Source organism: Phyllobates terribilis, unplaced genomic scaffold (assembly GCF_046119375.1).
Source record: "Phyllobates terribilis strain yellow unplaced genomic scaffold, ASM4611937v1 Scaffold_7__3_contigs__length_470593459, whole genome shotgun sequence".
In the NCBI taxonomy this organism is placed as follows: Eukaryota; Metazoa; Chordata; class Amphibia; order Anura; family Dendrobatidae; genus Phyllobates; species Phyllobates terribilis.
Genome location: NW_027362767.1, coordinates 157,702,743 through 157,716,543, shown reverse-complemented (window position 1 = coordinate 157,716,543; position 13,801 = coordinate 157,702,743). Strand labels below are relative to the sequence as shown.

Here is a 13,801-nt window from a genome sequence, read left to right as displayed (position 1 = left end):
TGGGTGCGTCAATGTACTATATGTGCTAGATCTAAGTCCTCACATACTCCTGCTGCGGGGTTGCTTTGTCCTTTGGAGGTTCCCAGTGCTCCTTGGACACATTTGGCTATGGACTTTATAACTGACCTTCCCCCCTCTGAGGGTTTTACTGTCATCTGGGTGGTCGTGGACCGTTTTAGCAAGATGTGTCACTTGGTTCCCTTTGTCAAACTGCCCTGCGCTAAAACTCTCGCTAAGGCCTTTGTCAAGGAAATTGTCAGACTTCATGGCGTTCCTACTGACATTGTTTCTGATAGGGGTCCTCAGTTCGTGGCTCGTTTTTGGCGTGCCTTTTGTGACAGGTTGGGAGTTCATTTATCGTTCTCGTCCGGATATCATCCTGAATCTAATGGCCAGACAGAAAGGAAAAACCAGGATGTTGAGCAGTTCTTGCGTTGTTTTGTGGCAGACAATCAAGAGGGGTGGTCTGAGTTTCTGCCACTTGCTGAATTTGCTCTGAACAATCATACATCTTCTTCTGCTGGTTGTTCGCCTTTTTTTTGTTGTTCTGGGAGACATCCGTCGTTTGGGTCGTTCTCCAAGTTGGGATCTGCCGTGCCTGAGGAGGAGAATTTTTCCGGTGATTTGGAGAGAGTTTGGACGGATGTGCGTGGTAATCTTCAGGAGGCCAACAGAAAATCTAAGGACTACTTTGATAGGAAACGACAGGAGGTTTTGTTCGCTGTTGGTGACATGGTTTGGTTGTCCTCTAGGAATCTGCGGTTGAGGATTCCTTCTAAGAAATTGGGTCCCAAGTTTGTAGGGCCCTTTAAGGTGCTTCAGGTTGTCAACCAATCTGCTGTTAGGTTGGAGGTTCCTACCTCCTGGAGAATTAATCCGGTATTTCATGTCTCTCTGTTGAAAAAAGCTGTTGTATCGGATTGTGACGCCTCTGCCTCTGTTCCTCCGGTGGTGGAGGACGGGGAATATGAAATTTCTCGCATCCTTAACTCTAGACTGTATAGAGGTAGTTTGCAGTATCTTGTGGCCTGGAAAGGTTTCGGACCCGAGGATAACTCTTGGGTGAGGTCGGATGATGTTTCCGCGTCCAGACTTATCAGAGCGTTTCACAGGAGATTTCCTGATAAGCCTGGTCCTAGGGGATCCGGAGGATCCTCTTAGAAGGGGAGGTACTGTTAGAACCTTGCTCTTAGGTTTTTTTTTCCTTTGCTGGTCACATAACCTTGTTGGCCTATTTAAGCCTGCTCCGCCCTTCTGGCTTTGCTGGACTTCATTGTATATCTACTTTCTAGCTAGCCTGTGCTCTGTGTCTTGCTCTGTTAGTTTGCTTGGTCTACTGACCTCTATGTTCTATATATTTTGTTTGTTCGTCTGTCTGCTACTATTTCTGTTAGGAGGTGTCCCATATTCCTCCCAGTCCTTAGTACTTGTAGGGATTCCTTCCCCACATCTATAGGTCTCCGTACAGACTAGCTTAGGACTTTAGCAGGTCTGATCGCAGGATCAGGTTCCCTGTTACATCGTAGGGATTAAGCTGAGTTCTATCGTAGGGACAGATCTCCTCTCTTTCCTTAGCTCTGGTAGCAGAACATAACACTTATACTGTGTGGAGGACCATGGCGAGTGTCTTATACTGTGTGGAGGACCATGGCGAGTGCATTATACTGTGTGGAGGACCATGCCGAGTGCATTATACTGTGTGGAGGACCATGGCGAGTGCATTATACTGTGTGGAGGACCATGGCGAGTGCATTATACTGTGTGGAGGACCATGGCGAGTGCATTATACTGTGTGGAGGACCATGGCGAGTGCATTATACTGTGTGGAGGACCATGGCGACTGTCTTATACTGTTTGGAGGACCATGGCGACTGTCTTATACTGTATGCAGGACCATGGCGAGTGTCTTATACTGTATACAGGACCATGGCGAGTGTCTTATACTGTGTTGAGGACCATGGTGAGTGTATTATACTGTGTGGAGGACCATGGCGAGTGCGTTATACTGTGTGGAGGGCCAGGGTGAGTGCATTATACTGTGGGGAGGACCATGGCGAGTGCATTATACTGTGTGGAGGACCATGGCGAGTGCATTATACTGTGTGGAGGACCATGGTGAGTGCATTATACTGTGTGCAGGACCATGGGGAGTGCATTATACTGTGTGCAGGACCATGGGAAGTGCATTATACTATATGGAGGACTATGGGGGGAGTGAATTATACTGTGTGCATTATTAAACAGTATAATGCACTCCCCATGGTCCTGCACACAGTATAATGCACTCCTCATAGTCCTCCATATAGTATAATGCACTCCCCATGGTCCTGCACACAGTATAATGCACTCCCCCCATAGTCCTCCATATAGTATAATGCTCTTCCCATGGTCCTGCACACAGTATAATGCACTCCCCATGGTCCTGCACACAGTATAATGCACTCCCTATGGTCCTCCACACAGTATAATTCACTCCCTATTGTCCTCCACACAGTATAATGCACTCCCCATGGTCCTGCACACAGTATAATGCACTCCCTATGGTCCTCCACACAGTATAATTCACTCCCTATGGTCCTCCACACAGTATAATGCACTCCCTATGGTCCTCCACACAGTATAATGCAGTCCCCATGGTCCTCCACGCAGTATAATGCACTCTCTATTGTCCTCCACACAGTATAATGGACTCCCTATGGTCCTCCACACAGTATAATGCACTCCCTATGATCCTCCACACAGGATAATGGACTCCCTATGGTCCTCCACACAGTATAATGCACTCCCTATGGTGCTCCACGCAGTATAATGGATTTCCTATGGTCCTCCACGCAGTATAATGCACTCATGCACTCCCCATGGTCCTCCACACAGTATAATGCACTCCCCATGGTCCTCAACAAAGTATAATGCACCCCATGGTCCTGTACGCAGTATAATGCACTTCCCATGGTCCTGTATGCAGTAAAATGCAGCCCCCCATAGGGTAAAATGCAGCCCCCAGTCCTCCAGTTTTATCAGTACTCACTGATTTAAAAATAAATACTGTACATACTTACCGCTCCTCATTCCCTGCTGCTTCAGTCTCTGCAGCGCGTCTCTCTCATCACCTCAGCATCTGCCAGCTCCATTGTCTGACAGAGCGTGGAGCGTCATCACACCGCTGCTGCAGACGCAGAGGAGGAATGATGGGAGAGAGAGTGTCACATGACGCTCCCTCCTCCATCATTGTTTTCAACCAGGTTTTCGTGGGCCCCCGGGCGAAAGAGTCTCAGTGGCCCCATTAACACATACCAAGATTCATGATGCACAGATATGGCAGAGAAATATAGGTATATAACACAGGGCCCAGCCTGCCCCCTCATCCTTCACATATGCCAACACACGCGGACACACACACACACACAGTACGCAGACATGTGCACACACACAGTACGCAGACATACACAGTATGCAGACATGCGCACACACACAGTACGCAGACATACACACACAGTATGCAGACATGGGCACACACACAGTACGCAGACATACACACACAGTATGCAGACATGCGCACACACACAGTACGCAGACATACACACACAGTATGCAGACATGCACACACACACAGTACGCAGACATACACACACAGTATGCAGACATGCACACACACACAGTATGCAGACATGGGCACACACACAGTACGCAGACATACACACACAGTATGCAGACATGCGCACACACACAGTACGCAGACATACACACACAGTATGCAGACATGCGCACACACACAGTACGCAGACATACACACACAGTATGCAGACATGCGCACACACACACAGTATGCAGACATGCGCACACACAGTACGCAGACATACACAGTATGCAGACATGCGCACGCACACAGTACGCAGACATACACACACAGTATGCTGACATGCGCACACACACAGTATGCAGACATGCGCACACACAGTACGCAGACATACACACACAGTATGCAGACATGCACACACACACACACAGTATGCAGACATGCGCACACACAGTACGCAGACATACACACACAGTATGCAGACATGCGCACACACACAGTACGCAGACATACACACACAGTATGCAGACATGCGCACACACACACACAGTATGCAGACATGCGCACACACAGTACGCAGACATGCATGCACACGGTACGCAGACATGCACGCACACGGTACGCAGACATGCACACACAGTACGGAGACATGCACACACAGTACGCAGACATGCACACACAGTACGCAGACATGCACACACGGTATGCAGACATGCACGCACACGGTATGCAGACATGCACACACAGTATGCAGATATGCACGCACACGGTATGCAGACATGCACGAACACGGTATGCAGACATGCACGCACATGGTAAGCAGACATGCACATGGTACACAGATATGCACACATACATTATGCAGACACGCACATACACAAACAGATACGTACACATACAGACATACGTACATATTTGAACACATTCTTAAAAACACATAGAACAGACAAATATATATATACACAGTCATACACACAAGACACATTAGAAATATATTTAATATGGGAATTGGGGAATCTGGCGACAAGCCTCACTTACCTGCCCCTTGTCCAGTCCAGCTGTGCAGGGCCGCCGGCATGTCTGATGGCTATCACAGGCCCTGGACCATCAGAGGGGCCCACTCACCGTCGGTGCCCAGACCGCTCCCCCAGCATCTCTGCAGAGAGGACCTACAGCGGTGTTTGATTGCCGGCACTTCATTGGAGCCCCCCTCCTGCATCCCCTGCTCCGCCGGCGCTGCTTAATTGCCGGCACTTCATCAGGACCCCCTCGGGGCCTCCCTTCATCAGGGCCTCCCTTCATCGAGGCCCCCCTCAGGGTCTTCCTTCATTGGGGCCCCCGTCCTGCATCCCTGCTCCGCGGCACTGATCTGCTAGTAATGACGGCAGGGACGACACAAGCACAATTAAAGGTGCAGTGTCGACCCTGCCGCGTCATTACTATAAGACACAGCCACACAGCGCACTGCGCGCGGCCATGCCTGAAGACAGGCGGGCGGCGGCAGCAATCAAGCACCGGAGCGGGGGGGTGCAGGAGGGGGGCGACTGCTATGGGGCCCCCAGGCTCACGGGCCCCATAACAGTCGCGTGGCCTGCCGCCATTGGCGGTACGCCACTGCCAACAGGTACTAGACATAACTTCAGCCCTAGTTCTCGGTATGAGTAGAGTATCCCTCTTGCTAACTCTTCTAGCACTAGGAATTGTTCTCCACCACTGGCAGTGCACCAGGATTCCATTACCTTCCACCTCTTAGAGTATGAGTCCATCTTTCCCTGCAACACCACAGGCTTAGTGCACCCTAAGGCCGCGACGTCCATCTCGAGGTCCCCAGGCCGACAGATGGATTCTCATGGAAGGGTTCTATGGCAATCGACTACCCCGTGTAACAGGCTCCTGTTGACCCTAGCAGCCCACTGCGTATGACCACTGCTATCACTCCTCCATACTTCTCCTAACTGAACTTGACACTTCCTGAACTTGGCACTAACTCTCAGTTCCCCCTCCCCAATCTAGGCCGGCCGTTACAGTTAACACTGTCTATGCTAAACTGGGGTTTTACTTTCAGATAACATATATTACTATAAAATACATTTAACCACTTGGGGTGTCAGAGAGTAGAACATCATCTCCACCACTCCTACGCTACAATGTCATTGAAGGTGACAAAAGAGCATCTTCAAGTATCACAGAGCATCGCCATCGACATCTCGTCAGTAAACTACCAAGACTTTGATGGTTTCTCCATAAAGTAAAAATAAGTCATTCCTTATATTCATATCATAAAAGGTATCATTGCCCCCAGCAAAAAATGGATCATAGAAAAAAATATTAATTTTAATAATAAAAAAAGGAGTCATCAAATGCCATATTAAAAAATGCTGCTGCTGTAAAATTATCGATCATAATTCCGACTCCATATTGTTAAATAATACGTGAGAACGAATCCAAATTACACAAAGGCTTTCCTGTAATAGGGACTTTATAGTATATTACTAATTACTTGTACCTGTGGCCTTCAATACGTGGGTCGCACCACGCCGACACTCAGACCACGTATGAATGGCCACAGGAACAACGCAAACAATGGATTCTTGAAGCACAGTCTATCTAGACATTTATGCTTTAAACATAATAAAAAATGTCATATAACTGACACCAGCCGAACAAATACCAGCCGATTGCTCAAATCGTCTGGAAAGATTGAACCGAAAAAAAATCCTTTTTTTGGGAATATTTAGACTAGGGACGCTGTACCCTGACGGGCTGAATGACATTATAGAAGGTGTATAAGAAAATATGCAAAGGTTATTCTGAAATAAAAAAGTCTTATATTTATATACATATATAAAAAAACATTTTTAATAGGGTTTCATAAGTGTAGTTTTCTAGTGTTTTAAAAGTAAGGTATTTATTATGTGTTTTTTTTTTGGGACATTAATTTTTGTAGGTTTTTGACAATATTCATTTACATATCTTTTAACAAAGTACTTAATATACACTGTGTTCCAAATTATTATGCAAATAATATTTTCTCAGATTTTCCCAAATTACCTATATGAATTGCAGTCATTGTAATTTTCCAGTCAAATAACTATTAGAGGACAATTGAAAGGTTTTTGTACAAGCTGCCTATGATAACAGGATATTTTTTAAGAAATAAAATACTCCAACTGCACTCAAAATGCATGTTCCAAATTATTATGCACAGCAGAGTTTTCAACCTTTTCATTTGAATAAAGAACAAAAAAATGGTCATTTTTGAAATTATAAGCATTAGCAGGTTATTACACACTGAAATCAAACAGTTTTCAACTCAAAACTTTATTCTAGGTGATGTTACATTTGCACATAGGACCCCTTGTTCGAAAGGAGCTTCTGAACTCTCTCGTCCATTGAATTTGTCAGGTTTTGGATGGTTTCTGCTTCAATTGTTTTGCATGAGGACAGAATACCCTCCCAGAGCTGTTGCTTAGATGTGAACTGCCTCCCACCATCATAGACACTCCTTTTGATGATGCTCCAGAGGTTCTCAATGGGGTAGAGGTCAGGGGAGCATGGGGGCCACACCATAAGTTTGTCCCCTTTTATGCCCATAGCAGCCAGAGATGCAGATGTGTTATGTGCAGCATGAGACGGGGCATTATCATGCATGAAATGATCTCGATGGTCCAGATGGATGGAGTGGAGGATGGCTGGTTGATGGACACCCCATGCAAACACGGCTACGGCGCTAACAAGGAGGAGGTGGAGTAATGTTTTGGGCTGGAATCATGGGAAGAGAGATTGTCGGCCCTTTTAGGATCCCTGAAGGGGTAAAGATGAACTCCATAATGTATGTTGAGTTTCTCAAACAGCACTTCCTTCCATGGTTCAAGAAGAAGAACCGTGCATTCCACAGCAAGATCATTTTCATGCATGATAATGCCCCGTCTCATGCTGCACATAACACATCTGCATCTCTGGCTGCTGTGGGCATAAAAGGGGACAAACTTATGGTGTGACCCCCATGCTCCCCTGACCTCAATCCCATTGAGAACCTCTGGAGCATCATCAAAAGGAGTGTCTATGATGGCGGGAGGCAGTTCACATCTAAGCAACAGCTCTGGGAGGGTATTCTGTCCTCATGCAAAACAATTGAAGCAGAAACCATCCAAAACCTGACAAATTCAATGGACGAGAGAGTTCAGAAGCTCCTTTCGAACAAGGGGTCCTATGTGCAAATGTAACATCACCTAGAATAAAGTTTTGAGTTGAAAACTGTTTGATTTCAGTTTGTAATAACCTGCTAATGCTTATAATTTCACAAATGACCATTTTTTTGTTCTTTATTAAAATGAAAAGGTTGAAAACTCTGCTGTGCATAATAATTTGGAACATGCATTGTGAGTGCAGTTTGAGTGTTTTATTTTTTAAAAAATATCCTGTTATCATAGGCAGTTTGTACAAAAACCTTTCAATTGTATTCTAATAGTTATTTGACTGGAAAATTACAATGACTGCAATTCATATAGGGAATTTGGGAAAATCTGAGAAAATATTATTTGCATAATAATTTGGAACACAGTGTAAGCGTTATGAACGAGTATATTTTATACTTTTAAGATTTGTTGTGGATTGATGAATTGGATTTTATAGTATTAATTCTGTCTGCACAGCCCCCACCCAAAACTGTGCTTTTGTTTCCTTTAAGAAGCAGTTGTATCTTAAAAATGTATGAGAATAAACCTGAGGAAGACATAATCTTGTCGAAACGCGTTGTATTTACTTGAGTGATAAAGATCTTTTGGAGAATATATACCCACAGTATTCACTGGCTTCTTGGGAGCGCATTTGGCCTGGATGAACGTTATTGTCAAAATCTCATTCCTTATATTGTAGTCCTGTTTTTATTATATATGTTTGTTTTGATCATTTATATTGACAACTTTACTAAACACTTTAGCCACACTTAGAACATCTAAGGTTGCACTTGATGGACCCAGTGTTTTAATCCAATAAAGCTACAAGAAGTACAGCATACCACATTTTTTTATCACAATACTTTTCTCAAGCACTTGCTGGGAGGTTTATGAGTAGGGACCACCATGGATATGAGCAATAAAAAAAGTCCACTAATTACATTTTTTTTTATTTTATGGTAGATAAGTATCAGGACTACCAATGGACAGGCCTCAATGATCGGACGATAGAAGGAGACTTTCAGTGGTCAGATGGAAATCCTCTGGTAAGCCAAAGGAACAGAGTTATTAAGTTTTATATATTTAATCTGAAAAGGTAGGCTGTGTTTATAAAAATATACCAAGATGATACAAAATGGGAACAAAACAATTCTGTATATACAATTGCATAAAATAAAAGGGATAACAAAAAAGAATTACTAAACCTGATGTCACGCAAATGATTCAGAGCTTAGCGGAGGGAGGTACTCCTTAGGAAAACAGGCAGAACCCACAGCAATCTGTACCTTCCTGGACTGACGAATGACAGAAACCGAAACTCTGGTTTTATTAGATCAAGATTATGCCCACATACCTCTCCTTGGTGAGCTCATGTGGGGGCTGCTTGTGGGATGTCATAGGTCTTTCAGAATTTTATGAGATCCCCAACTTACAGGATTATCTTTGCTCCTGGCGGTCTCAGGTGGTGGATATTGTCATCATGTTTCTTTTCCCAACTTTACCTGTCTATAATATGGATAACACCATCCATCGGACCAATATCAAGTTTGAGAGGTTCTGCTGGCCTTATGGTGATTTGAGTGAATGCGTTATGTTCGTCCCTTCCCTATGACCCCGAAAATAGATCTCCCATAAATATAGGATCAATGCAAACCCCAATATTCATCACTGATCACTGGCTCCAAAACATCTCAGAAAAATCCTTTGAACAGAGGAAACCCAATGCACTTCTCAGCCTCCGAAAAAAACAAATCCCAGCTTTGGTGTATAGCTGGCAGAGTAGATACCCTGTTGCAATTACCTGGTGACTGCAGGAGTTTCCTAATTCAATGGAGGTTGACGTGTGAACTCTCTTCCACTTCCGCACTTAGAATTAACTTATCTCTTCCCAAGCTATAAATAATCCCATATTTACAATGTGAGAATGATATGTCCCCTCTCCGGAGATGTCTTATGGATTTTAGCTTTTCTCTATGACAATACTAGATAAAATAAGAAGTAAACTTTGACCCATTATCTCTTTAAAGGTGCCAAAGGACCAATGCTAAGTCTCCTACATACAGTAATATAGACTCGGTTGAATCATAAATCTTCTATATTTTAACTTTTTTTTTTTTACAGCTTTTTGAAAATTGGAAACAAGGACAACCTGACAGCTATTTCCTCTCCGGTGAAGACTGTGTGGTAATGGGTTGGCATGATGGTGGTCTCTGGAGCGACGTCCCATGCAACTACCATCTGCCATATACTTGTAAAATGGGCCTGGGTAAGAGTAATTACAGACAAAACTCCATCCACCATACCAAAATGATCCCCGATAATGGAAGGTGAGATTCGATGTGTAGAAGAGTTATTTTTTTAGCATCACATATTCATATTGTTTCTAGTGTCCTGTGGTCCCCCACCGGAAGTGGCTAATGCGTCTATATATGGCCGACCCAAAATACGGTACCCAATCAGCTCTGTGGTAGGATATCGCTGTGAAGATGGTTTTGTTCAACGGAATTTACCCATTATCAAGTGCCAGTTGGACGGAGCATGGGAAGAACCACAAATAAATTGCTTACCTGGTAAGAAGCCAGAGAGGTGTCCTAACAAGTTAAGTCAACTACAGAAACGGGTAGTTGGGCAATTTTTAATGGCAATTAATAAAGGACATTGACAAATGAGATCTCATGAAACTAGTTCTAGATGGGCTGAGAGAACACCCAGTGTCTGAGAGGACACCCTAGCCCTAACCTTAGCTCTAAACCTAGCCCTAGCTCTAACTATAGCCCTAACTTTAGAACTAATCCTAACTCTAGCCCCACTCCTAGCCATAATGGAGAAACTTCTCTCTGACTTTCTCCACTCTATGCCTCTGGGGACACCACATATTTTAAAAAAACTATGAGATATTTTATCATCTGCTCCCTCAGACCCCCACCCTCAAGGAAAATCTGACCAATTTCCCCTAATATTTTCCCCTAATAAATTAGTTAAATTTCCGCTCTAGGGGCAGATACGTATGCAGCAGAAGTGGAACACTGCACCTCTTTTGGCTACAGTTTGAGCACCCACCCTTTCACCCTGCCCAAGTTTGAGCAACCCACCCTTCCCCTCTCCGTCTTGCTGGATTTGGGGGTGTATCAAGGGGTGCATTATATTGTATATTTTTGTTCCAATGGAAATTAGAGACATCAACCCAATCTGGCTTGGCCAGGTGAGGGAAATTATCTACAACTCTGGAGCATGCATTGACTTGCGTAAATGTTTCTTGGTTGGTTGGATAGATGAAAAAAAAAAACGAATCAAGTGTTCGAAATTTGCCCGTCTTTTTATAAGGATTCCTTTTTTCAAGGTGATTTTACTCACATTTTGCTATTTACCCTTCTGTTTCCATGCAGCACTTCAATGACGTGACCACATCTCCAGATCCTAATCCATCTGTCACTCGAATATGAAGTCTTGGCCAATTGTCACAGGCTCTACGACTACCAAGACGCGGCCATGTTTGGCCAACACTCCACTAAAGCAGGGTCACAGGGAGGTGCTATATACTATTAGTCTGTAGCCTGACTGTCCTGTACCACAAGCATCTATAACCCCTTCACTACGCATAGTTTTCAACGACCAGCCTAGATACATGTTCCAGTTCAGATTATCCATAGGATAGTGAGTTTTTAAAATTATATTCCTTATGTGTCTTCACTTTTTACAACATTTCCCTATTTATGTTGGGAGAAGAGGCGGCCATTTTGGCAGAGGCTAGGCTGTAACCTGTTGAAAATCCTAGTCAAAGGGTGAAGGTTTTCTTTACAATATACACAAGATGTAATAATTGTGAACTTGTACCTGCAACCATTCATGTTGATCATGTTGATAGCATCATCTGAACTCAGGTCATGGCTGCCCATCAGAATTACTGTAGTTACAGAGACACCCACCAGATCCACACTCTGTGCCACCATAGACAATGTTCTCACCCATAAATCACACCAGATCTTGATGCCAGACTGATGAAGAGTCCCTAAAATTATTATCTGCTGGTAAATTTTAGCAGACCGTCTGTGGAAACACATTCTGCAACTTTGGTTATCTGGTGCCGAATGTTACAAACGGGGGAGGTGGAAGCAATGATTAGTATCAACTGGAAGTATTCACTAATTATTGTAAGTGACTGAGATTTTGTTGAAATAAAAGTAAATAAATTGTTTTTTTTTTCTTTCCATTTTCTTAAAGTAAGTGACCTTTATAGAAATAACTATTTAGTAATAGTACTATTATACTACTTATATTCTTGTACATAGGGGCAGTATTATAGTAGTTATATTCTTGTACATAGGAGCAGTATTATAGTAGTTATATTCTTGTACATAGGAGCAGTATTATAGTAGTTATATTCTTGTACATAGGAGCAGTATTATAGTAGTTATATTCTTGTACATACAGGTCAGTATTATAGTAATTATATTCTTGTACATAGGAGCAGTATTATAGTAGTTATATTCTTGTACATAGGAGCAGTATTATAGTAGTTATATTCTTGTACATAGGAGCAGTATTATAGTAGCTATATTCTTGTACATACAGGTCAGTATTATAGTAATTATATTCTTGTACGTAGGAGCAGTATTATAGTAGTTATATTCTTGTACATAGGGGCAGTATTATAGTAGTTATATTCTTGTACATAGGGGCAGTATTATAGTAGTTATATTCTTGTACATAGGAGCAGTATTATAGTAGTTATATTCTTGTACATAGGGGCAGTATTATAGTAGTTATATTCTTGTACATAGGGGCAGTATTATAGTAGTTATATTCTTGTACATAGGAGCAGTATTATAGTAGTTATATTCTTGTACATAGGAGCAGTATTATAGTAGTTATATTCTTGTACATAGGGGCAGTATTATACTACTTATATTCTTGTACATAGGGGCAGTATTATAGTAGTTATATTCTTGTACATAGGAGCAGTATTATAGTAGTTATATTCTTGTACATAGGAGCAGTATTATAGTAGCTATATTCTTGTACATACAGGTCAGTATTATAGTAATTATATTCTTGTACATAGGAGCAGTATTATAGTAGTTATATTCTTGTACATAGGGGCAGTATTATAGTAGTTATATTCTTGTACATAGGGGCAGTATTATAGTAGTTATATTCTTGTACATAGGAGCAGTATTATAGTAGTTATATTCTTGTACATAGGGGCAGTATTATAGTAGTTATATTCTTGTACATAGGGGCAGCATTATAGTAGTTATATTCTTATACATAGGGGCAGTATTATAGTAGTTATATTCTTGTACATAGGAGCAGTATTATAGTAGTTATATTCTTGTACATAGGGAGCAGTATTATAGTAGTTATATTCTTGTACATAGGAGCAGTATTATAGTAGTTATATTCTTGTACAAAGGGGGCAGTATTATAGTAGTTATATTCTTGTACAAAGGGGGCAGTATTATAGTAGTTATATTCTTGTACATAGGAGCAGTATTATAGTAGTTATATTCTTGTACATAGAGGCAGTATTATAGTAGTTATATTCTTGTACATAGGGAGCAGTATTATAATAGTTATATTCTGTACATAGGGGGCAGTATTATAGTAATTCTATTCTTGTAGATAGGAGCAGTATTATAGTAGTTATATTCTTGTATATAGGGAGCAGTATTATAGTAGTTATAGTCTTGTACATAGAGGGAGTATTATAGTAGTTATATTCTTGTACATAGGAGCAGTATTATAGTATTTATATTCTTGCACATAGGCGCAGTATTATAGTAGTTATATTCTTGTACATAGAGGCAGTATTATAGTAGTTATATTCTTGTACATAGGAGCAGTATTATAGTAGTTATATTCTTGTACAAAGGGGGTAGTATTATAGTAGTTATATTCTTGTACATGGGAGCAGTATTATACTAGTTATATTCTTTTACATAGGCGCAGTATTATAGTAGTTATATTCTTGTACATAGAGGCAGTATTATAGTAGTTATATTCTTGTACATGGGAGCAGTATTATAGTAGTTATATTCTTGTACAA

The 13,801-nt window shown here is 42.1% G+C and overlaps 1 protein-coding gene across 2 annotated transcripts in view; it reads left to right on the top strand.

The window, feature by feature from the left end:
* The window catches only part of BCAN (brevican), a 206,600-nt gene extending 194,637 nt beyond the window's left edge, over positions 1-11,963 (top strand). For both annotated transcript variants that reach the window (XM_073639502.1, XM_073639501.1), the window contains exons 11-14: positions 8,719-8,801; positions 9,877-10,021; positions 10,143-10,325; positions 11,142-11,963. In XM_073639502.1, the coding sequence (XP_073495603.1) occupies positions 8,719-8,801; positions 9,877-10,021; positions 10,143-10,325; positions 11,142-11,152 (422 nt within the window). In that variant the 3' untranslated portion in view covers positions 11,153-11,963. The remainder of the gene's footprint in view (positions 1-8,718; positions 8,802-9,876; positions 10,022-10,142; positions 10,326-11,141) is intronic.
* The last annotated feature ends 1,838 nt before the right edge of the window (positions 11,964-13,801 follow it).